Here is a 25,394-nt window from a genome sequence, read left to right as displayed (position 1 = left end):
CCTCTCTCCCTGCCCCTGCTTCATCGCACTGGCCTCCTGCCGGTCGCCTTTTACTCACAGATGATACGTGATGACAGCGAGAGCTTTCAGTAGGCGAAGGGAGATTCAGGTGGGAAACAGCCTCGCCATCAACAACGCAAACGACCCAACCCGCAGACCCGGGGGGCGGCGGGGTCCAGGGACGGGGCGGGGCTCCGGGGTCCCGGGACTCGGGGCGGCGGGTCGGCCGCGCGCGCCAGCCCAAAAAAGTCGGGGGCAAGTGTAGAGGCCGCGGGCCGGGCGGCGGGCCGAGCGAGCTCACGGCGCGTCTGCAGCCAGAGGCGGAGGGGACCCCGCCGCGCGCCCGCCCGGCCCCTGCCCCGAGCGCGCGCCCGCCCGCCGCGCCCGTGCCCAGCGCGCGCCTCCCCGGAGCGCGGGGCCCGGCGGCTGCCCCCTTCCGCCCGCGGGCCCCGCCTCCTCCCGCGACTTCCTCTCCCCGGCGCGGCGCGGCGTGGACGGCCCGGCCTGCAGGTTGGCCGGTGGGGCGCAGGGACCCTGCCAGCCGGGCGGGGATGGGGCCCCGCGCGCAACGTGGCGCAGCGGGAGCGCGGGGTGCGGGGCGCCCGGCTCGCGGCTGGGCTGGGGGCGGGGGCCCGAGGCTGCCCGCGTTCGGGGTTCAGTCTGCTCTGCAAACTCCGCGGCGGGCGGCGCGCTCCCCCGCCCCCCCCCCCCGCGCGAGACTTTCCCGCGCGGGGCGCCGAGAGGGGGCGTGCGGGGCTCTGAAAGTGACGGGCGCTGCTCGCGCCCGCGGGTGCGGCGGGGACGCGTGGCTTCGTCCCGGGATGGGAATGGAGGGGGTGGGAGGAGCTTGCGTCCCGCCGGGGCCGGTGACCGGGAATTGCCCCTCCTCTGTTTCTGCAGCCGGGCTTGGGGCGCCCGCGAGCGGCAAAGCCGACCCGGGGAAAGGGCCCGGGGAGGAAGAGCGCCTTTCCCGCCTCCTCCCCCTCGCCTCCTCCTGGGTGCGGTTATTGCGCTTCCCTGGCACCCTGCAGCAGTGATGGTGCCACCCCTTTGGCCGGGTGGTAAGCCAGTCCCTCCGGGCCACGCTTCGTCTTAAGAGGGTCCACAGGCTTCTCCGAGTCGGGCAGCACGATCCTCGGGTGATCCTGGTTCCCAGTCCTGGGCTCTGGGGAAATGCGCCCCTTCCTTTAGCCCAGATGTCTAGACTTTCTGGAGACTTCTCAGGGTGCCAGCCTGGTTCCTGTGTTAGCTCCTTCCCTGCCCTGAAAGAACCCTCTCCCCGGCTGCCTGGGCGTCCTGGGGGGTTCAGGGCTCCTCCCTGCTGCAGAGACAGCTTGTGCCAGCCTCGCCTTGGTGACAGCACCCGGCACTTGTCATAGTTTCTCCTCACTTGATTCAGGGCTCAGAGTTGCTAACTGTGCCATCTGGGGAAACTAAGGGCAAAGGGAATGGACAGATTATCTAGTTAAGGTCGGAGTTGGGACAGCAACAAATGAAATTCGACTGGCCTGGGTAACAGTCATGTGTGATTTAGGGCGAGTTACCTAAATTCTTGAAGTCTCTAAGGTGGGGTGTTGCTCTCTACCTTAGTTAGGAAGGAGGCTTGAGTGAAGTGTTGTATAACCTTTAACCTTGTCTGAAAAGTATTAGATGATCAATAAGTGCTCCCCCCCCTCCCCGTACTCGCTCCATTTTGTAAGAGAGAGAGGTGAGGGACAAGAGCAATTTGTAGGGCAGGCGTTTGTATTAACGTCTTAAAAAATCCTAAGACAAAGCAGGGAATAGATGTAATATTTGGGAATGCGGAGCTCTGTGTGCCAGATTCAAACTTCTGAAATAGTAACTCAACTTCTTAATTTTTTTCTTTAAGACCAGAGACTGTCTGGGGTCCCTGTTCTGTGACCTCTGATTGGTACATGGACCTGAAGCTGTCTGCGTCTGGTGATGCACGGTTTGAATGCAATTGGATGGAACTGGAAAGCAGATTTACCCGAGTGCTTTTCCTCACTGCTGTTCTGTTGTGTTTTCTTTATAGACCCAGCATGAGCGAAGTTCCCTGCAAGAAGCGTGAGGACTATTTGGAATGGCCCGAGTATTTCATGGCCGTGGCCTTCCTGTCGGCACAGAGAAGCAAAGATCCAAATTCCCAGGTAAGTGAGTTTTACGGAGATCAGTGGGACCCTCACTGACACAGAGATACCCGCAAACGAGCCACTTACAAAAGGCCGCTGACAAAGGCGGAGGAAAGCTGCTGTTCTTTGTTCTGCATTCCTACTCGCTTCTTCCTGTGCGAGAGAGGGTATCAGGTGCCTCTAGCACCCCCTCTGGGGCCAGGGGTGCTCTTTCTTTGGCTTATGGGAACTGCCACAGAGACTAAGCAAGGAGACAGAGCTCTTAGCACCCTTGGACACTGCATGTCCTTTTGGAGCTCTGCAGGCCTCTGGTTTCATTGACCACCTCTCCGGTGGCAGACCAGCCACGCGAAGTCACCAAGCCTTTGAGCGTGTTTCCCTGTAGGTCGGAGCCTGCATCGTGAATGCGGAGAACAAGATCGTGGGGATCGGGTACAACGGAATGCCGAATGGGTGCAGCGATGACCTCTTGCCTTGGAGGAGGACAGCGGAGAGGAAGCTGGACACCAAATACCCTTACGGTAGGGCGCGCTTTGTGCTCCTTTCTGCTTAGTGGCATAGCCCTGGGGAGTACTTAAATATTATAGTTGGTCAGAAAGAAGTGTCCTTCACCTTTTCAGTCATCAGCAGCTGGAAAGAAAACAAGATCCTATTGAACGACCCCAATTTTCTGTCCCATCTCTTAAGTTCCAAAGAGAGCCAATGAATGGAAGCGTGGTGGTGGTCACACAGCCCGGCCCCAAGTTCCAGGGCTCTGCTGCCTGCCATGGGCCTGGTGTGTTTCGCTGGTGACCTGCCAGTCTGTGCACCGCTAGGGCATTGGTGGCAGTCTTCTGTGCAAGGCCACCGCCCCTCGCTGAGGACCATGCGTGACGGCTCTGCAGGTTGTTTCTTCGCTCGTTGGGAGCAGAGCCAGCTAACCAAGGACTGGCCGAGGCCTAGCTCTCATGAGCAGCAGGGCCCATCCAGCCCCTCTGCCTACCCGGGAAATGCATGCAGCTCGAGCTCATCTCTGGGAAGCAGGAAACACTGTGAGCTGGGCCTCAGGAGATGGATGATGCTGGAGCCGCCTCCTGTTCCGGGGGGCTCAGCAGTCCCAGAGTGGGTCAGGCCACAAGCCGGATGGGTGCAACCGGACACCTTTGGCCTGGCCGTCTGTTTTCCGTTTTTAAATTAGGGAAGAGTGCTTATCATTGGTTGCCTTTCTGAGCCCCCAGGGAGGATCACTTCAGAGAGTATCTGGGAGGCACAAGCCACAGCTTCACGTTTCCTTTAATCCCCTAGAGATTTTGTAACTAATGCACGAAAGGGGCAAATTGGGCTGCGTGTGCTGGTTGTTGATTTTTATAACGTTAGGACCTGTGTTATGTCTGGAAGTGAACAGGCCGGCACTGTGGGAGTAGACGAAGGCCGTCCTGCAGGGAAAGCGCCCACCTTTGGGAGGCGCAGTCCCGGCAGCATGGAAGCCTTTCGCTCTGCGGACTTCCCTAGCAGGCCTTCCTCTGGGGTTCTCTCCTGAAGAATCCCCAGTCCACAGTTAGCTAACTGACTTATTTTTACTAACGTTCTTGGACCTCAGTCATGTTAAATAAACCCCCTACGTTTCTTTGTAAACTGCTTCGGGCAACTGCTGTGTTTCAGAAAGAAAAAAAAGATGCCCAGAGGTGGAGAAGGAATTGAGGAACTCGGGTGGGAGAACCACAAAGCTCTCAGGGTTTTCAGGGACTAAAACCTAGTTTAGTGATCAGGGCGTCTCATAGTCAGATGAGTCCTCGCGGGAGCAGGAAGAGGGGGACCCCCCTGGGGAGAGAGTGACGCTGTCTGCGCAGCCTCCGCTTTCCAGCTGTGTGGGGGGTGTGAGCGGAAAAGGGTGCTGACGTAGTTGAGAAAACTTCTGTCGTCTTGATTTGATTGTAAGCTTTCAACGATAAGAAAGAAGGGAAGGGATTAGTTGTTTGCGGGTGCGTGCGAAGGCAATGTTTCACAGCACAGTCCAGTGTCCTGTATAAAATTGCAGAGTGAACGGGTCCATGTGTCCAGGACCCCCGCTGAACCGAACAGCTGCCACAGTTGTTCCTTCACAGAGTCCAGACGGAAACGTCGGTCCCTGTGCTGAACCCCACACGGAGGAATTCTTAGGGGGAACGTCTGTGGCTCTGAGGCTGGTTGCAAAAGATGTCAGTGGTTGGACCCGCATAAAGGGGTCCCCGTTGGTCACTGAACTGCTCGCCCAGGGGGACCTGTGCTGTCCTCAGTCACTGTGAGCCCTGGGCATATGCGTGGCCACGACCCAGAACCAGAGGCTGGTAGCACCTTTGCAATCCGCGACTTTCCAGTGTTGTGGAACCTCTCGAGTGGCTGATTTTGTTTGGAGAGAGTGCCTTTCAGAGCTCCTTTCCAGAAGTAATAAAAATAAAAACCCACACAGGCATTGGTCCAGCTCTGCTGATTGTTTTTATTGAATAGATGCTGCGTTTCTGGGCCCTGGCTGTCTGCATTATTTTTTACTCTCTGTAGGATACCTCTTGGTTTTCAAAGCTCTTTGCCCTCTCTTATCAATTATTCATTTTACATGCAGCTGTGTTAGAATGTAGACAATTTCCTTCACGAGAGTACGCTTGTAATTTGATGTACCATAAAAGTCGTGGAAGGTATTAAATGGTTTTTAAAAGGCATTTAGTGTTACTGCCCTCATGAAACACACAGAGATGGGCTTTCTGTCTAAATAATGATGACTGGCTAGAAACTGGACACTCGGTCCTGTCTTTTCAGGGATCTCGGCCTGCAGAGTAAAAAATGTTTTGATAGCCTTGGGTGGAATAGAAATGTTTGGTGATAATTGACTAAAATGCAAATTCTTTTTACTTCTGTTTTGTTGGTGTCTTAAAAGAAGCGCTGGTGTCTGGAACTGGGGAGGCTCCACGCTTTCTCTCCTCACTGACATCACTGTGGCCGGGCTGCCCCATCAGGGGTGGGAGATTATGCGTAAATCCCTGTAAAGGAGCTTTAGAGATTAGAGATTATCCTGAGCTCTAGACCAATGACTCCTAATTCCCTTGAATATATGGGGACCCTCTCAAAAAACGTCCAGGCCCCCTACCTAACTAAGACTGGTTTAACTTAACTGTCTTTTGAGTAAGAAAAATCTATGAAGACAAAAAGCTACTTGATGACAGTAAGGCTTCATATCGATCTGGACTTGATTGAACAGCCTGGGTGTGTGTTTGGAAAAGTGTGTTGTGTACCAGACTTGATGTTCACACAACCTGTGGCCCTGGGAGCCTTGTAGAGCCTCCGTGGTGCCTCAGGGTTCTGTGCCCGCAGGGTTCTAGTCTATCCATTTCTTTCATGGTCCCCAAACGTGAAGTAACTTCTGTAATGCCACGCACGCGAGGTGACCTCCTGCTTTCAAGCTCAGTGCTCTTTGCTGCCCCCCCCTTGGGGCTTTTCTGAAACGCTGCCTGAATCCCAGCCCAGCGCACCACCTCTTCCCTTCCCGCTGCACACTGGAGCAAACGTAGGCTTGGATGGAGTGACTACCAGAGGTCAAGTGCTGGCGGAGGTGGCCGCGCCCAGCTCTGGGCGGGAAGCCATTTGCGCGAGGCTGGCTCTAGCATTTCTCCGAAGGGGCGCTCCGGATGGGACTTGGCAAGTTTGAGTTTGCCAATTGCACACACAACTTAATTTTCCTTATTAATTCTGTACGTGGGGAAGCCATTTGTCCTGATTGACACTTTGCGGAGAGGAGGGAGACTGAATACTTGTGACATAGTAGGAGATGAGCCTCTCCCGGCTGTGTCTCTGGAGGGCCCTTTGTAAAGGGTGTTTCTGTTCTTCCAGCCGTAGGATCAAAGCGTCATGAAAGGACTTGATCGTAATGTGTACTATTCATACGGATAATGGAAATTCCCCCTGCCCGAGAAACTGCTTTTTATCTCATACTCTTCCCGAAAAATCCAAAAGACAGTGTGTCAGTGCTGTTACAGTGACACCTTTCACATGAATGACAAACTGGGAAGCAGCAGATTTACCTAATTTACTATAAAAAAAAACTTTGGAAGATTTTTACTTTTACGAGGGGGGGATGAAGTATTCATTTGACATTGTCAGTTCCTTTCTCTTTCTGAAATTCATTAGCGTGAAGCACATTTAATCAAAATACCAATTTTATGAAATGGAGGTAAAATATTCCTGGTTAATTCAGATACCACGCTTTCCCTGGGTTTTTGTAACCAATGTTCATGACACAGTTTACAGACCAGGGAGTTGGAGTAGCATCAACTTCTTTCATCCTCAAGAGCCTTTGTTATGTTTTTATTGATTTTTTTAGAGAGAGGAAGGGAGAGGGGGACAGAGATAGAAACATCAATGAGAGAGAAACATTGATTGGCTGCCTCCTGCACTCCCCCCCCCCCCCCCACTGGGATCAAGCCACAACCTGGGCATGTGCCCTGACTGGGAATCAAACCTGTGACCTTCGTGACCTTCATGCATGGGTCCATGCCCAACCAACTGAGCCATACCGGCCGGGCATAAGTTCACATTTGTATCAGTGCTCACTGCGCTCATAAGCCTTGTGTGGGTTTTCACACCTTTCGGTGGGGGGAATGTGGGTAAACGTGCCTCCGCCTGGCCTTTTCTTCCACCCAGACCTTCTAGAAGACAGGGTTGCTTTGCCTGTGGTGTCACACTTCATCGTGGGAGGGACTGGAGTCTTGATGCCCCATGGGTGGGTGGTAGCCATGCTGTAGGTGCTTTGGGCAGAAGTGGAGACACGGGCCTCTTTCCAGTGTCAGGTCATATTTCTGCCGGAATAGTCTAAAAGGGCCGTCGTGCTAGGAAAGGAAGTTTTGGGATTAATCAAGGTCAGAATTCTGTGTGGCAGCCTTCAGTTCTGCCAGTGTGTGGCGGTGCTCCTTTAAGTTGTATATTTAAATTTAATCTTTTTCTCTGGGATTTAGCATATTGTTAAGCATGCACAGCTGCCATTTTTTGATTACTTAGCCATTTACCGTACCCCCTTGAACACTGGCATTTTCCTGACTGCCATACGTGTGATGTGTACTTTGGCATCTGAAAGGTTAGTCTTGGGAAACTAATTTATCAAGAAGTTAGGAGGTTGATCCCTCATAAGCTGCGACTTCCTCACAACTTGTAAGAGCTTCTTAGTCGTTAAGGTCAGATGTGTTCCTTCAACCAGCTGGAGCTGCGTGCTCGCTGGTTTTGTTAGGCAGACCCGCGGATTTGATGACTAGCTGCTGCTTTTCCCCGCAAGATTCTGATTTCATGAACAGCCTCCCATCGTCCCTCCCCTGCCTGGCCAGCTAGTGGCTGTGGCCTGACAGTGGGTCTGTTTAGGGATTTTGTACAAAATAACTGAAATAGTCAGTGGAAAACCTTTGAGCAAGTTTACAGGAAAAAAAGAAAGTAGATGATTTTTATGAATCAAGGAACAGTCTCGGGCTTCACTGTGTGATATTTTAGATAAACGGAAACATGACGGCTTATATATGAGGCTCTCCCCCCGCCATCAACCAGTTTGACATAAGCATATTTCACTTCCAGGCATAATTATTTAGAAACAGTCTTTAGAAAAGAATAAATAATGTCTTTTTGTTCATTTATTTGATTTTTATCTATGTATTTTAACCTGTAGATTCAGGGTGAGTTATTTTTGAAGAGCTAGAGATTTTACTCCGAATGTCTACAAGGGACGGATAGTAACAACTCCCTGTTCTGAAGAGCAGGGGCCGGAAAAGCTGAGATGCTCGTCTGGGGGATTCAACCTACCCCTGAAAGACAGACAGTCATCTTGTTTGGTGAAGAGTCAGTTTACCTCGTGGAAGTTTGTAACAAAACTGAAAATAATTCAAGGCTAGTGATTCCCACGCTGATGATCAGATGTGGCTGAAGTGACCTTGTCTCTCTCAAAAGCAAAGGTTTGCTGAGAAATTAATCAGCTCGATAGAATTTCAGGACCACGTTCTACCTACTTCAGGGTGTAGTACTATATGAGTATAGCAATTATCTGAATGCAGGCCGTTTCTTTTTTTTTTTTTTTAAATATATCTTTATTGATTTCAGAGGAAGGAAAGGAGAGGGAGGGAGAGAGACAGAAACATCAATGATGAGAGAGTCATTGATCAAGCCCGCAGCCGGGCATGTGCCCTGACCGGTAATCGAACCCCGATCGCCCGGATCCTAGGTCGACGCTCAACCGCTGAGCCACGCCCGGCCGGGCCAGAAGGCCGTTGCTAATGATAAACGTAGCTTCTCTTAAGTTCTTAAGTCTGGCACGTCTCCTCTGAGACACTCTGGGTCGCCGCACAGTGTGGCACCGGGGGCCCCTGGCAGCGGTGAGCCTCGTGGTCTTCATTCTATTCGTAAATCTCTGGCTGTTACGCTCATTTCGACTGATCTCTGAAACTGGCCTGACTGAATAGTATTATTTTACTTTGATTTTTTTTCAAGAATCTTTCGTAAGCTTTGTTAATACTGGTATTAAAGTAGAATGTGTAATATTGTTTGCTCCCTGAAATAGGCTCTAAAACCTGGTTCCTAGAGATTTTCTCAGATATTTATATTGATTTTGACTTTACCTCTTAGGATTTTGGTTTTCTATGTGGATGGGAGTCTGCATGTCTTTAACATGCGTATCAACTAAGAAAATCCCTACAGTGCTTAAAACAACAATGACTGGATTCTAGGGGAGGAATCCTGGACTGGCCTCTGGACCCCGGGTCCAGGTGTGGGTGTGGCGTGTTTATACCCAGTGATCGTGGGGTTGTTAGATTCATGAATTGACATTTGTTTTCTCAGTGTCTTTATGAAAGAAATGATCACTGAGGGCTCCTCCAGTTCTAGAATTCCAAGGAAAAATTAAACAATGTAGGTTTGGTCGCCTTAGGCTAGGGTGCTGCTGCTCTGCCTGGGGGGCAGTTCTAAAAGCGCCTTGGGTGAAGGTTCAGAGCCTTGGAAAGCTGTGGGTGGCAGTGGCACAGAGCACCTTCGTCTGTGCAGGTGGATAAATGAATAGACCATGGGCTTCATTCCCTCCCTCCTTAGAGGTTCAAACCTGCTCCAGGCCCAGCAGGTATTGCTCAGTGGTTGAGCATCGACCTATGATGAGGTTCGATTCCTGGCCAGGCAGGGCACATGCCCAGGTTGTGGGCTTGATCCCCAGTGGGGGGTGTGCAAGAGGCAGCCGATTGATGACTGTCTCTCATCATTGATGTTTCTGTCTTTTTCCCTTCCTCTCCTTGAAATCAATAAAAGCATATTTTGAAAAAAAAACCCTGCTCCAGTTCTAAGATGAATATAAACCAGACAGATGTACACACCAGTAGGAGGAGCACTGAGGACTGAAAGCTACCCCACAAGCACGGAGATTGTAAGACCCTGGGTGAAGAAGGTTGGAGGACAGCAGGGAGGAAGAAGACCCGTTTCTAAGCACAAGAGAATGTGCCACTGAAGAGGCACACTTAGAACTCTTTGGAGACAAGAGGTTATTCTAAAGCCAAATAGAAAGGAGTTTTGAAATATTTTTGTAAACCAGTGTTTTTTGAAACACTTGCTCAGCCGTTGTGGCTCAGTGGTTGATCATACACCCTTGACCCAAGAGGTCTCCAGTTTGATTCTCGGTCAGGGCACATGCCCGGGTTGCGGGCTCGATCCCCAATAAGGGATGTGCAGGAGATGATGTCTCTCTCATCAATGTTTATCTCTGTACCTCTCCCTTCTTCTCTCAAAAATCAGTAAAAACATATTTTTGTGTTTTTTTTTTTTTTTTTTTTAATATATCTTTATTGATTTCAGAGAGAGGAAGGGAAAGGGAGAGAGAGTGATAGAATCATCAATGATGAGTCATTGATTGGCTGTCTCCTGCAGGCCCCCACTGGGGATCGAGCCCACAACCCCGGGCATGAGCCTTGACCGGGAATCGAACCTCGATCTCCTGGATCCTAGGTAAATGCTCAACTGCTGAGCCACGCCCTGCTAGGCAAAACATATTTTTAACAGACCAGAGAAACAGACTTGTCTGGCATCAGGACTCAAGGGAGAATGGGAGTAAGTGGAAATAAATGAGTCTGGTGATATGTGGGGAATATTGGCATATGCAGGGCGTTGGAGCGTGAGGAGCTCTCTCTTCTAAGAGCTCAGCTCTCGGGAGGTAGGCACTCGCCAATTAGTGGAGGTGTGAATTTTATCTCCGTGCTTCTTTCAAATGATAGATGCCACAGTAAATTTAAAATATTGAATGTGATAACTGAGCATGAATTTTTAAATTCTGCAATTAAAAGACTTTGTTCAAAATGCCATTAATTTTGAGTTTAGGTGGAAAAGGGAAGCAGAATTCCTCATTGTCGTTTTTTCCCCTCGGCGAGTGAGTTATAACTTTTTAGGAATTGAAATAAATACTAATGAGTCATCTCTTCTTTTACCGGCATGAGTGTCTGTTGGTGACAGAGTTCTCAAGTCACCTTGCTTCCTTTTGGAAAATGACTAATTTTTGATGCATCATATCCTCTAGAGTACGCTCACCTGTCGCCATCCATTCCCCCAGCAGATGCTCCCAGAGTACCTACTGTGTGTTCTGTGCCAGGCACTCTGCAGGGGGAACAAAACGTCCAATGTCCTGGTTTTCTGGGAGCGAGCAGGCCGGGAGCGGAGGAGGTAGACGCAAAGGAAACACAGATACTACTGACTATTCCCTTCCGAGGAGGTGACTTGTAAACAGATCTGATGGATTAGATGGGTCCCATCAGGTGAGGCGGGGTGGGCACTGTTTGGTGATGGGAAAGACAGGGGCAGGGCATCCCTTGAAGAGAGAGTACTTGGTGAAAAGGCCTCAGCAGGAAGGTGCTGGGAGCATTGTATGGAAGGAAAGAACCCGGCTCAAGCTTAGTGGGTGAAGCTGGAGAGTAAGGGGAGGTTGAGGGCCTCTAGGGTAAGGGGTTTGGATTTTAAAGCTGATGTTGGTTGTGTGTGGGAAATGGATTGTTGGGGGCAGGAGTGGAAACAGCAGTGGGGTGGAGGCTGCAGACCTGGTGGGGAGGCCTTGGAGGGGCGGGCGTGCTGGAGATGGGGAGGAGGCATGAGTACCCCGTGTATTTTGGAGACAACATCGAGAGGGCTGGGTGATAAGGGGTGGGGGAGGGAGATGGACTGCCCCAAACAGTTCCAGCCTGAGCACCTAGGTTTGGGGGAAAGCTCAAGGAAGATTTGGGTCCCTGGAGTTTGGGATGGCGGTTAGAGCTCCCAGGAAGCGTGGGTTGGCTGTAGGAGTGCGGGGAGAAGCGTAGGTTACAGATGTCAGCATCTGCATGTTTGGCATTTGGGTGACAGTGCCCTGGAGACAGGTCAGGTGATTTGGGGAGGGTATGCAAAGGCTGGTCCCAGGCCCAGTCCCTGAGAACTGCACCGTGGAGAGGTTGGGTGAAGGAGGAGGGGCCTGCAGGGAAGGAGTGGGACACCGTGGAGCACAGGGCAGAGCTGTTGGAAGGACGGAGTGGCCGGCTGTGTCACAGGCTGCTGAGAGGTCTGTGGAGACCGAGACATGTCCATGGGTTTGATGACATGGGGGTCATTGCTGACGTTTCAAAGAGCAGCTCCGATGGAGTGGCAGGGTTGGGAGCCAGGGGGAGGAAGAATAGAAAGAAGTGGGGACAGTGTATATAGATGTGGTTTGAGATGTTTGTGACAAGAGCAAGAACAGTGGGGTGGTGGCTAGAATGGGAGGTGGGGTCAAAGAAAGGTTTATGTTGTCTGTATGAGGGGAGAATCAGGGTTTGGTGGTTTGTTTTTGCAGCAGATGCTGAGGGGCATAGTCCAGGAGAGAGAGAGAGACTGATGAACAACAAGGGGGACAGAGGCCAGGTCATGGAGGACGTGAGCGGGGATGGCACATTGGTTAGTAACAGGGACGCTAAGTGGGGGCGAGGACAGCTGACACACAGGTCTGGAGTCGCAGGTGGGGATGTGTCGGGAGCTGACAGTACCAGGTTAGGGCAGGTAAACCCCATTTTCTCCCTGCTGGAAGGGGATCAGGGAGTTGCCTGGGGTGTGCCTTGTGGAGCTGGAATTAATTAGAGCACAGGTCCTGACTCCTACTCCAGTGCTCTCTGCTCAGTTACAGTTCGCCCTTCAAACTCTATTAATTAACCTGGGAGGGAAGCCTTGAATCTTTCTCCTATGATTTGCATTATAAAGCCATCCAGCCCTGGTTGGTGTTCCGTTCCTATCAGTGTTCCTTTAGTACATTGTAGGCAGCAGAGCTGTTTCACAGGAACAGTGGAAGGGAGTTGGGCTCAGCCCACCCGATGAGGAAATGCAGTGTTTCCAGGTCCTCCGCCTTCTGACCTGATTGTGTGCCCTCAGCACATAGGGGAGCAGTGTAATTAGAGTTCTGGGGGCTTTATTATCAATAATGGAAACACCACAGTCAGAAATCTCTTTAGCCCTAAGCACTACCATTGGGGCTAAGTGGCTCCCCTGGGTGCCCTGAGTTGCTGCCAGCAGCCTTAGCAAGAGGCAGCGAGCAAGGGGGCAGGGGGTGGGGCCAGAGCAGGAGAGAGAAAAAGGAATGTGGAGCCCATCTGTGGAGCCCAGCGGCCTAGGGCTGCCTGGCTTCAGGTGGGCAGCAGGTAGGAGAGGTTGGGGGGCACCAGGATTTGTGGGATCCCTCTTCTGCACTCTGCTCTTCACAGATGCTGGTCTCTGTGACCGTTCTTGGAGGCAGGTCTTGTTCTCTGCCTTCCACAGGCCAGGAGGCTGAGGCTTCACAGCATGGAAGGTCGCAGAAGAGCAGGTGGGGGCCAAGGGGCCACGTGGGGAAGAAACGCAGGGAAAGGTGGAGGCGTGAGACGGCTCCGAGAACTGGGCGAGCCCCAGCAGGCCCAGCACTCCGGGAATAGAGACTGGACAGTGACCTGCTGTGCTCGGCGGGGCCCGGGCCTTCGGCAGGCGGATGCCCTGAGTCGGGGCTTCACTGGAGGAGCCTGGAAGATTCAGCTGCCTTTTCAGGATGCAGTTCATCCCCTTTTTCAGACCCCGGATCTGGCCAGAATTCCTTTCTCCATCATTTTCTTCTAACGGAGACCTCCTCCGCTGGGCACATGTGGAACAGTCCTGACTGGACGTTTCCCAGGCGCAGGTTGGCTTCCTCCCCTTGTCCCTGGGACCTGAGGTTAGTTTCACAGGCTGACTCGCGCCGTGAAGTAAACGTCTCTCCACTGGGTGGCCTGCCCCTCGATGCCGGGGTAGTGGGCTCAGCTTATCCTCTGAACGGGAAGGCTGCTGACTGCACAGGTGGGGCCAGGGCCCGTGGTGTCTGATTCTAAGCACAGGGTGTGGAGTGGTCAGGGTGTGCTCAGGTGGGACAGAGTGCTGTCCCCGGTCGCCTGTGCTCAGGAAGACCTGTTCCTGACTCCAACTCCCCAGCCCTTCACGGAGAGGAGCCGCTGGGGTTGAGACTGTGCTTTCTTAGAAAACTAGCCTACTGTTGGTAACAGCGGCTCCATCGCAGCATCTTTCTTGTTCACGAAGCGTTTTCCTCTCACTTTCCTCCTGCTCTTCATTGTGACCCCAGAAGACAGTAAGGGGGGGGCTATTCCTGTTTGTAGTTGAGTGAGGCTGGGATTGGAACCTTTGCGTAGGCAGAGGCTTAGACCCCCTTTGTCCTGAAAAGCCATTTATAATCCAAATATATTTTTCTACAGAAACAGTATGACCTGCAGATTTAGTTCCCTGTCCACCTGCAAAGAGTGCATTTAACCTCTTGTTTCCTGGATTTTCCAGCACCAGCACTTCCCCTCTCCTGAGGGCCCTCTGCAGTAGCTTTTGCTCTGTGCTCTGGTTGTTTCTGCGCATGGACGGCTGTCAGCTACCTGCCCCTGCACCCCAGACCCTGTGAGTGCTGTGCCGGGGTCCAGTGATGTCACAGCCAGGTCTTATCACTGCACACGTATGAGAACCGTCTTCAGTTCTAAACCCTCTCCTCTCCTGGCTGCAGCCCAGTACAAAGGGTGCCCCTCTGGCCAGGGTGGGCAGAGCTCTCTCTGAGAAGCCGGGTGAGTGGAGTAGGCTTTGGTGCAAGCCAAGAAGTTGTCAGGAAAGGAGGCGGGGGTAGAGCAGAGGCTGAGAAGAGCCGGATGGGGCTGCCTGGGGTTGCCCAGAGGAGAGCTGTAGCTGTTGGTTTCTAGGTCACTTCTCTCACTCCCCACCCCACCTGCATGCCACATCCTTTGAAAGCCCTGATAACGAGTCCCATTGCTTCTTTACAGGTATGGACAGTTCATAGAAGGGAGATAGGTAGAGAAGTGATGTTGTTTGGGTCCAAATTCTAGAAAGGTTTGCTTTGGGCTTTGGGGGAGCCATAGCAACGACCCTTTTAGAACCTTTTGGGGAGCTGCTAGAGGTGGTGGTAGGTGGAGGGGCTTAAGTTTCGAGGCTGCTCTGTTGTTAATTACTGACTTGAAGGATAGGTGCTTCGGATGCTGGAAGTGATATATGAGGCCCTGTCAGGACCTCTCTCAATAATTAAGAAATAAGTCCTTGAAATTCCGTTTTAGCTTCAGAAGCAGTGAAAGTTTCCTAAATGGATCTGAGAGGAGCGGGTGCACCCCCCATGTGTATCCATCAGGCGTCTGTGAGGCATTGAGGGCAGGGGAGGGGGTGCCTGTGCCTGAGGGAGACGTGCCCACTTTTAGCAACTCTGATGCCTACAAGACCCCAGAAGTGGAAACACAGGCCCTTATTTCAAGAAGTAACGACAAAAGCTTTGCCATCAGAGCAGAAATGGAATATCTTATAAAAATTAACATGGAGTTATTTTTAAAAACGCACAGGTCAACCTTGACCTTGGGTACCCACTTCATGTCAGTTATTAATTGCAGGGTGAAGCGTCCCACCTTTTCATTCCAGAAGGCCGTGAGCAGACGCTTCTGGGCTCCCGAGTCCTGACCTCTGTCTTGTCAGCGAGCCCAACTGTCTGTGCTGTGAGCGTGGGCGGCTGCCCAGCCCGAGGACCTTTACGGTCAGGGGCAGGGGCGCATTTCCCCGGAGACGTCCTGAGCTTGTACAGCGCAGCCCGGAGCGTGTTGGCAGAGGTGGTGCAGGTCTGGGCTAAGTGGCAACAGGTGCCCCTTGCCTGGCCCTCTAACCTGACCCCAACGAAGCTGCCACTCCAGGCTCCCCACTCTGCAGCTCAGCCCCGGCAGAATACCCTTGAGGCCTGAGGAAGTCATTTTCTTCAAGTTCTATACCACTGAAAATTAGGATTTTTAAACAGTCTAGAGAGTTTCTTGACCTGGAATAGAAGCTTAGTTTTCCTGACTCCAAATTTTCTCAGGCCCCAGGATCACCCCAGTTAACACCTAGAAATCAGTTGAGGACAGAGTCACTATTTCTGCTCAATTATTTGCAGCAATTAGCATTTATTTAGCATTATTCAGGTGCTTTTGGTTTTTGTTGTGTTTTTTTTTTTTTTAAAAAAAAACACTATTAAAGTAACCTTAAAAATACTGCTGTCTAAAATAGATATTGTATTAGTCTTTTATCAAATGAGATGAAAGGCAAATTTATAAAATGTTGAATCTCTTAAATCTAAATCCAACCAAGGATGGGATATATCCTGTTAATTTGTCAAACTTGTAGAGAGCCGCCTACTCGAGACAGTAAGGATTAATCTAGCGCTGGTAAGAGAGAATTTGAAAAATACAGTTTTCTAATTATACAATCTCTTCTCCATGGTCCAAGGTTAATGCGGTTCGGAATTCTGACAGTTAGTAATAGAAGAGGGGAAAAAAAAGACCAAAGCGTATGAATTGTCTTATAATTACCTGAAACGGAGGCCCTCCTTCTGGCAGGGGAGAGCTTTATAAGTGTTAATCTGATATTTTTCAGCATTTGATTCCTTTCCCTTTAAACAATGTTGAGAATAATTGAAGGGTTTTGTGTCTCTCTCGGTGCTTATCGAATATACTTGTAGTGTTTGGAGGGTTCTTTTGCTTATTGCGTAGCCATCGATCTAGGTAAACAGTTGGAAAATTTGTCCTTTCTTTTGCTTTTTTTTTTTTTTTTTTTTTTTTTTTACAATTTAGCTGTCTTATGAGTTACTTCCTAGACCCCCGTCTTTGGAGTGCTGGGTCCTTGTTCCTTCTGCGAGTATATGCTCATCCCAAGTTCATGGTGAGAGGCATTCTCCTTGGTTGGCTTTTGCACTCATACTTGTAGCTCTTACTGCACCTGTTCCAAGGCAGCACAATCAGAATGCTAGCACCAGAAGGAGATAGGTTTATTCCTTAACTTCTTCCTGTTGGATATCTGTGGAGTGCATATCATAGTGAGAAGAGTTACAGAGAAGACTCAGGCCACCCAACAAAATGGCCTGAGGAAAAGATGGGACATTGGGGTTAGAAATGCAGATTTTCGGGATTTTACAACTAGATCTGCTATCTGAGAATCTAGGAATGGATGAGTTGTAGAGCAGGACTGGACCTTGGGACATGCCCAGAAATGCTAGAGAAAGAAAAGGACCCATTGAAAGTAGGAGACCCCAGAGGCTCTGGTCCTCCTGAGAGGGTTTGGAGTGGAGAGTAGTAACTATAACTAATCAAGGGCCAAGAGAGCAGGAGAGTGAGATTGCAGCCAGAAGAGACTTTGGGTGTAGGTCAAGATAAGGCCATTCAGTGGTGTGCCAGAACCAGCTCACAACAGCAGACATGCCTATCTCTTCAGAATCCTGTGCCATGTTGGGGGCTTGAAATTGCCGTGGGGCAGTATTTACACCACAGAAATGGGCAGATGCTACAAATTAGGGCCATTTTAAAAAAGTGGTTGGTTATAAACATTACAGAGGTCAGTGGGTTTCCATAGAGTAGTGTTTCTGAAACTTTAACATGGCAACTCAGCAAACATAGTTTTCCTGAAACACACACACACACACATACACACACACAAACAGAATAGTGTTTAGGAGTAGTACCTACACCTTGCCATGTGGGTGCATTCTAATCTCAGCCCTTCTCTTTTCATTAAAAAGAAAATAATGCTGTTTATATCTCACTAAACTGATGTCATGACCTGCAGTTTGCAAAGTATTGTTTTACAGACAACTAGAGGTTTTATATGCATTTCAAAGTCAAGAGACTTGCCCTTGGCCATGGGGGAGACTCATTTTCTGTGGTTGGAAACCTGACTTGGAGAAGATCAGCTTTTCAGAAGAAAGCGGAAGGAAACTGGGCACATTAGGAAAAAGCTAAAAATTGGATTACTTTGTATCTTTTAAAATGCTTTTATTTAGTTAGTGAAAATGTACTTTCTGAGAGCTGTTGTTATTCCTGCAAACCGAAAGAGCACTTATGCCCCTTGTCGAGGGTCACCCCGCTTTGAGTGGCAGACTTGGACCTTGAACTCTGGGGCTGCCTCCTGTTGCATGTGGAGAGTGTAAGGGTGGCGGGAGATCTTGGCCTGGGCCAGGCCGGCAGGGCTCCAAGCAAGCCTGTCACAGGCCAGGTGTGCTCACTGCTGAGTGCTCTTTGTGGCCTGAAGCCGGCTTGGCAGTTACCTGTAACCTGATCAGTTTAGATGGCCAGTCCAGGTAAATGAGTCCCCAAACCCCACTCTGAGTGACCTGTAATAACACATCGAATGGACAGTCCTCAAGGCGTTCTGTCCAGTTTCCTCTATGAGAGCAGACTGGGGCCTGCCCGGGTAATGCCTCCCAATGGGTCAGTCCTGACAGGAAAAGCAGGGCGGGTTTGAAGGGGAACCTGAGGGTCAGAGCCACAGAGGCTGTGGGATCGTGGACCTGAGAGGCCAGTGCTGGGCCTCTCAGACCTCAGGATCTGGACAGATAGCAGTGGGGAGTTACAAGGTGGGCCAGGCCAGGCTGAGGTATCAGGTGCTGCACTGGGTTGGGGGTTCAGGGGAGAAACCCCTGCAGGCCCGGGAGCTGGTGTTAATCAGACAGGGTTTGGTGGGCCATGGGGGCTCCGGGGAAGGTGGGAGTGGGTGTTTGTCATGTCTAAAGTTAAAGGTACAGGTGATCCAGAGAAATCAGGTGTGCTTGGAGCACTCGAGTTTTGTTCTTTCATTGTCTGCTTTGACTTTGTGGCTTGTGGATTGTGAACTGTTCCTCTTAGAGTCCCACGTGTGCCTGACACTCAGCTATTCATATCGCCAGCAGACCTCATGTTTTTTAACTAGAACCTTTATATTTTTCATCTTGCGATTTTGTAGGTAAGAGAAAGGAATTCTGTTTATGATCCTGTGTGTCATTTCTATAAACCACCCTTTATCCAGGGATGTTGGACTCTGCCCAAGAGAAGCCGTTTCATATGGAAATTTTCTTAATGAATCTGGGCATATCTTGTTACATTTTGCCCCCAGATGCCTCGGATGAATTAGAGGAAGACAGTTGCTGTCCATGTGGTGATTTTTAGAGATTTAAAAGAGGACAGTGTGCTAGGTTTTCTAACAGATTCAGAAACTCTGTGGTTCTGAATATTAATAACCAACACGGTCAAAAAGTACGTATTGGACAGGAAAGCATATTTTGATATTTGAGTGTAAGAGGACTTTCTGTGTTTCCCAGCGTTGCCATCAACTGGAATCTGCATTTCCTCTTTTATTCATTCAATAAATATTCAACGCTCATTATGTTCACGGCATCACCTTAGACTCCAGGGGAGTTACAACTAACCTAGAAGACTGGTCCCTGCCCTCGAGGAGGAAATAGAAGAAATAATTACATCTGATTGTTTTTAACACAGAGTAGCGCTAATCCCAGCTTGGGAACGTCGTGGTCACCAGGGAGGATAGCGGGTGTAAGGGGACCGCAAGGCCAGCGCCCTCGTGGCCATGGAGCGTGGAGCCCTTCTCTCCTTCCTGTTCTCACTCCCCCCCTCGGGGTTTGTGGACCAGAGCGGCCCAGGGAGCTGGCGCAGGTCCCCCTGGCCCACGGGGATTGTTCTCTGATGGGCTGTGATCTAAGTGCAGCTTTTTTTCTTTTCTTTAGATTTTCTTACAATGCCAGGTACTGTTCATTTCCACGCACGACTGAGACCTCCTAAATTATGGTCTTCATAGACGAAAATGAGCACTCCCAGCATTTCCTGGGAGGGCCTGGGTCAGCTTTCTGCCTGCAGTACCCCAGAGCAGCTGCCAGACTCACAGACAGTGGCCATCCCACCCGAGACCGGGAGGCCTGGGAAGGAGGGTGGGCCAGGCTCTAGGTGCTGTCTGAGCCTGAGCAGGTACTCAATAAAGGCTCCTTGACCGAGTGAGGACATCACGGCCGAACTGTGGGAGCCAAAAGATTAGGCCTCAGCACTGCTAGAGGAAGGTGTCACATATAGGAGGGTGGGTGGTGGGCGGGGGAGGGTGAGGGAGGCCCTCGGAGGCCCCATATGTATAATTCTAAGAGATTTGTATGATTTGGACCATGGCCAGACAGTCATTAATTTGTTCAACAAACATTGATCTTAGTACTTGTGTGCATAGCATGTGTTAAGTCACCTTGGGGATGCCAGAGGGTTTTGTAAGGCAGTGTGTTTCCCTACACGTACCTGCACGTTGGAATGATGTGGGGGAACCACTTCGAGATTTCAAAGCCCAGGCCACACCCCAGACAGTGTCAGGCTCCAGGTGTGGGACACATATGTCAGTGTTTTGGAAGCTGTCTGAGGATTCCAGCGTGTAGACAATTTGTGAATCACAGCCACACGGAGCTCTGATACGGTTTTAGATAATGCACCCAGAAAAATGAAAGAGCAATTAGGATGTCATACAGCAACCTCACAAGGCAGGTGGGAGATTCCAAACTAAGTCGGAGCAATGAGCATAACTTTCCTCAAAAGGAGAGGCCTGTGGGTTAGGTGGTGGGGACCCCCCGGCCACATGGCCTGGAAGGTGGGTGGGCTCTACCAGGTGCAGGGAGGAGAGGAGGGCCCTCCTTTCATCTTTGAATTCAGCCAAGTCTGGGAATGACCTTAGATCCCTGCGTAGGGATTTTGGGTGGAATGAGCCAGCATAGTAAGAACTTGACATTTCATTGCCATTAGTGGGTGAATGTTTTTCATATAAGAGACAAACTACAGGGTGCCCACTGGCCTCTGTCTTGTGTGCATGTGAGCCGAGAACCGTGAGGTGAAGCACATCCCTCGGGACAGAAGTACTCAGCTTCACTTCTTGGTTCTCTTGCTCTTAAAATTGCTCCCTGCCCTCTTAATGGCCACAGCGAACATCTCTACGTGTGCCCATCAACGCACAAACGAGCCATTTTATGTGGGCTGTTCCGTACCCCAGGGTCCCGTGGAGCCGTGAGCTGTGGCTGCACCGAGGGTGGGTGAAGGTACTTGACCTTGGCCCCTCCTGGCTGCTCTAGGTGCTTACAGACCCGGGGTTGCTGCACAAACCGTGGTGCTGCTAATGGCCTACCTGTCGGACCGCATGGCTCTCATTTGGTATTCTCAGCACTTTGGGTTTCTAATTAGTTTTTTTAAAAATTGCCTCTATTCTGTGTAATTTCAGAGGGCGGAATGGAATGCTTCAACGCTATCAGGAAGTTCTTGGTGAGCCGGATCTAAGCGTGCCTTTTCCCTCTTGTTCCCACCCGCAGTGTGCCACGCCGAGATGAACGCCATCATGAACAAGAACTCGGCCGACCTGAAGGGCTGTGCCATCTACGTGGCCTTGTTTCCGTGTAATGAGTGCGCCAAGCTCATCATTCAGGCAGGTGGGAGCGGGCGTCCCATTTGTCACATTTGCATCGCGGCCCGCTCCTTGCAGGAGCGTTTGATCTGAAATTGCTATTGTTTAGATCTGAATTAATTGCACTATCGACTTCGCAAGATGCTTCCCGTTTTTCGTGTTTGAATGGTGCCAGGTATCCTACGACTAATTGCATCCTCTGTGATTCTTAGCATGTTTCTAATTTAGTTTGCAACGTCTTAAACTGCAAGCTGCCGAAAAACAACACAGGCTTTGCATATAATTACTGTCAGTTTTCTGTCCTCTGACATATTGTGCATAGATTAGGGGGGAGGGTGAGAAATGAGTTTCTGTCAGCAACAAGGTCAACTGGGAGTCTGTATATGAAATTTTAATTTGTGTCTAAAGTATGGTAGGTATTTGAGGACCTAAACATCTTTGCATATAAATGTCGTAAGACTCCACTGGCACCGCTTTAAGTTTTTCTTACCCTAAGTCTGCACCACTGTGTTCTGAATATTTCACCTTTTTCAGATTGTCACGTTTAAAACTCAGCTACACTTTATCTCCATAAAACTCCCAGTGTGAGATTTAAAGACTTGCCATGTGGGCCAGATGTGTGGTTTAGAGGGGCTGTTTGTCGCGAGCCCTGGATCTCTGAGTGGAGGCAGTCTACTGGTGTCAGAACCAGGGTCTCCGACGGAGCACTGTGGTTCCCCCACCGTGCTGTGAGGTCCTTTGGGACTTAAGCTCAGAGGAGGCAGCAGGCGTGGGCAGAGTAGCGTGTGCCTGCGAGGCCAGCCTCCTGCTGCCCTTCAGAGGCTGGGGGTGTGTAGAGTGCCCTCCAGAGTCCTGGCCTCAAGTCAGCGCTGCCTGGTGAGATGGGGAAAACACACAGGCCTGCTCTGCGCTGTGCGGTGCTGGCTTGAGTCGGTCCGCAGAGCCATCCTGGGAAGCTCCCTGGCATTTCTCTCTGATTTTGCCAGCACTTCCCAGTCCCCCCCCATTCGCCTCTTGAGTTAAACAGTAGTTGCCTCGTGAAGAAAGAATATTTGATTGCCCACAGGAAAGAAAATTTGTTAATCGGATCAAGGCTTGACTGCTTGACATGTTTTCACTTTGCATTTGTTAAAAAAAAATCCATAAAGCCTGGAGGGCAGATTAAACATAATCTGACCACTGCTGTATTGGAGCAGCGGCTCCAGGTTGCAGCCCTGGACGCTCTGTGAAAGTGCGCTCAGAAAAGGAGACGCGTCGCAGACACCCCTCGGTGCCGGGGTCTCTGCACCTGGACTCATGGGGCTTCTTGACTTGTTGCCTTTTAAGGTATCAAAGAAGTTATATTCATGTCCGATAAATACCATGATAGCGAGGAGACCACCGCTGCGAAGCTCATGTTTTATATGGCCGGGGTTACCTTCAGGTAAGTCGGCAGAGCCAGGGCCAAGGGGTGTGGAAGCCTGATGGAGGAACAGCTGTGAGCCGGCTGATGTTCATTCCTGCCGGGATGCCTGACTTCCCTCCGCTCTTGGAGGCATCTTTCTTAATGCATTGGACTAAGCATCTAAGGGTTATTTTAGGGGTAGATTTTTCCGAGCAGTGCCAGAAGTATTTGAAGACAATCTGTCTAATGATTGCTCTTTAATATTAGTAGCTTTCCAAGGCTTGGGCTAGTTACTCTATTGGCAAGAAACTAAAAAACGCACAAGTTTTATAATATGAACATTAAACCTTTGTAAATTTTGCAAGTGTGACAACTCTGATGTAGAAAATTTAGGATGAAAGTTACCTACCAGGTTTGAGACACCAGGGATTCTTTTGACAGCAACATTTTAAACTGAAATGTGAAGTCATTTAGGTTTTTATGATTACGTTTGCTAGGCAAAGATCGGGAGGTATGTTTGACTTGCAAGTAAGTTCAAACACCTTTGATTTGTCGTAGAAACTTCTTTAGAGACTGTGAAAGCTTTCAAAGCAGTTTCTTTACAGTATTTGTGGTCAGTAGTGGGGTCTTATAATTGGTAACATACCTGTCCCCTTGCCTTCATCATTAGGGATATAGGTTATAGGCCATGAGTCTGTTGTGCCTTTTGAGACTATAAATCCAACCTTTACTGGTTTTTAAATGAATATGTTTAGTTCCCATATATTTTCTTTTTAACTGCTATAGAAGGCACATTAATGTGTAAAAAATACGTATATATAGTGGGTATATTTTACTTCTGCATTTTTTAAAACATGATTTTAAAAATTAGTCCTCACTAAACCTAGTTGCTTTTTTGCCATGTACAAGAGGCAAAAGAAAAATTGACTCCTTTTTGCTTTAGAGTGATTTCACCTTGGCTATAGAAATTTCCTAGAAAATAAGGTAAGTCTGGTGGGAAGAGTAGTGATCAGATGTCACGTGCAGCTAACTTGTTAGAGATCCTTTGCAGGCCCCTCCCCTCAATAATTCATGCACTCCGCTAGCGGAGGGACCTGTGAGCCAAGCAGCCCAGCATCTGTTTGGTCTTAGTCTTTTGTGGGCCGTGTTTCTCTCTGCACAGTGCCCTGTAAGTGGCTCCTATAGGATAAAGTGAGTCCCTGGAAAACGTTTCCTCCCCACAGAAAATGTAGGTCAAACCCAAGTAAACGAGTTGCTTTGACTACTCACTGGATAATATCATTATATATTTCATCTCTTCCATTTAGGAAATTCACACCCAAGTGTAGCAAGATTGTCATTGACTTTGATTCCATTGACAGCAGTCCCGGTCAGAAGCTTCAGTGAGCTACATCTCATTAAACCGCCAAAGATTGGGATTTACCCTCTTCTAAGGAGCCGCAAGTGCCTTTCATCTCAAAGTTACACCTAACTTTTCAATACGTAGACATCTGAGGAACAGAAAGCCTCCGTTCGCCCCGACTCTCTCTCCTGCCACGTAGACTCTGCATCCGATTAAGCTATTGATTTAGGGTTTAAGATAAAGGAGCCTGTGGACGGCCCTTCTGGAGGGGCTGGGGTGGGGTGCCATGTGCCGGTTTGCTAGGGTGCTGGTGGCTCTGCAGAAGAGTGTCAGTTGCTGTCACTGCACGTCACAGCTGCTGCCGGCGGCTGCAGGTGCTGAAAGGACAAATAAATAATCGCCGTGTTGCTAGCAGGATGAGCTGACGCTGATGTGAACATCTGGCCCAAATGAGGCAGAACGTGTAGTGCCCTTGGAAAAAAAGGAGGGCCCACATGGCAGTGGCACGAGAGTGTTTGCTTTAGAGAGTCGGACACAGCCACCCACCCACCCAGGAAACCTGGAGAGGGCGGCACCTGCGTCCTGAGTGGGTGGGCGAAGCTGAGCTCTGGACACTTCCTCTGCTTTTGCTGTCCTGCCCCCCACAGGGTAGTGGCATACTGTCCCTCTGAGGGTGGGGACCCCTTTGTTTTTATGTCTCGTTTTTGGTTTGTGGGTCACACATTAGAGTTGTTCCCGGAGCTGTGGGGCGGGGATTGTGGGTGGGCGGGGCCATCGCAGGTGGTTCCGAGGCGGCTCCACAACCTCAGAGTAAATTGATTCCTGTGCTGTAGGTGAGATGTGAGGAAATTCAGGCCCCTCCAGGGCAGCTTATACCGGATCTGGTGATGGGACCTCATTTCTGCTCCTGGCACTGTGCGTTTCTGCATGGACCCAAATTGCACCTTCCTGTCACTGACTCGGGTGGAGGGGGGACATCACACGCACACGTGTGGCTGTCCACCTGCCTTTAATCCCACTTAATTTTTATTAAACATGCTCCGTACCTTTGCTGAGAAAGTGGTTTCTTTATCCTAAAGATTTGTACTATTTGAAAGCGCTCTTGTATTTTTATGAGTTTTTATTTTGTCTCTGAGGGTTTGTACTCGATTCCCGGGCATTTTGTAATTTGACTCCTCACTGATGTTATTAAAATCTTATTAAAACCTACCCCAACGAAGTATGTTCATTTTACCTTGTAATTAGATGCTCGAGTCTCTGTTTCTGTCGTTTCTGCGTTGTCTGAGAAGCACATTGCATGTTTTAATGCTCAGAGAATAGTCTGAGACACTGAGGAGCGTGCCTCCCCCGGGGCTGGTGGGCTCATGGATCAGCTTGAAGATGCTAAGAGAGGTTCTCACACTTCCCCCTCCTGTGCACCTGCCCCTCGTCTCAGGTGGGGCCACCCAGTAGGTCATCAGGGCCATTCAGTGGGTCCCAGGCCGCCTCCCTTCTCCGATACTTCAGTCTCCATTTACGGCCCTCCTGAAAATGGTGGCTTCAGGAAGCCATCAGCCAGGAGACCGGCCTGAAGTTCTGGGAAGACCAGACCTCGAGGGTCAGGGCTCCGCAGGCCCACCTGCTGTCAGGGAACCGTGGTGACGTGGTAGGGAGAGTTACAGGTCACACCTGCGGAGGCAGACAAGGTAACCCTGGGCCCAGGACTTTGGGGACCCAGGATCATATTTAGAGGAAAAGATGATCACATTTAGGCTAAATGAGGGTGCCTGAGAATTCTACAAAGACCTAGAGGTAGCTCTGTTTTCCTTTCAGAACTGTTGGAGAG

The 25,394-nt window shown here is 50.1% G+C and overlaps 1 protein-coding gene across 5 annotated transcripts; it reads left to right on the top strand.

Moving 5' to 3' along the window:
- The first annotated feature begins 18 nt into the window (after window positions 1–18).
- Window positions 19–24,778, top strand: DCTD (dCMP deaminase). 5 transcript variants are annotated; one of them, XM_081128809.1, is made up of 6 exons: window positions 19–109; window positions 2,036–2,150; window positions 2,518–2,653; window positions 20,752–20,864; window positions 22,170–22,266; window positions 23,535–24,778. In XM_081128809.1, exons 2-6 carry the CDS (start codon window positions 2,043–2,045, stop codon window positions 23,696–23,698), a joined length of 618 nt encoding a protein of 205 aa, XP_080984935.1. In that variant the 5' UTR covers window positions 19–109; window positions 2,036–2,042; the 3' UTR covers window positions 23,699–24,778. The 5 variants fall into 5 exon arrangements, with proteins under 5 accessions (XP_080984935.1, XP_080984934.1, XP_080984937.1 ...); XM_081128808.1 differs by lacking the exon at window positions 19–109 and adding an exon at window positions 436–510; XM_081128811.1 differs by lacking the exon at window positions 19–109 and adding an exon at window positions 436–510 and having other exon boundaries at window positions 20,752–20,868.
- The last annotated feature ends 616 nt before the right edge of the window (window positions 24,779–25,394 follow it).

Source organism: Miniopterus schreibersii (assembly GCF_964146895.1).
Source record: "Miniopterus schreibersii genome assembly, chromosome: 2".
In the NCBI taxonomy this organism is placed as follows: domain Eukaryota; kingdom Metazoa; phylum Chordata; class Mammalia; order Chiroptera; family Miniopteridae; genus Miniopterus; species Miniopterus schreibersii.
Note: the sequence above shows the minus strand (reverse complement) of the source record. Positions and strands in the feature narration are given on the sequence as shown.

Excerpts from the sequence above, each read along its gene's own strand:
- DCTD (XM_081128809.1), top strand. The coding sequence starts at position 2,043 with ATGAGCGAAGTTCCCTGCAAGAAGCGTGAGGACTATTTGGAATGGCCC. Across the intron at positions 2,654-20,751 it reads GGACACCAAATACCCTTACG|TGTGCCACGCCGAGATGAAC; the intron begins GTAGGGCGCGCT and ends TCCCACCCGCAG. Across the intron at positions 22,267-23,534 it reads ATGGCCGGGGTTACCTTCAG|GAAATTCACACCCAAGTGTA; the intron begins GTAAGTCGGCAG and ends TCTTCCATTTAG.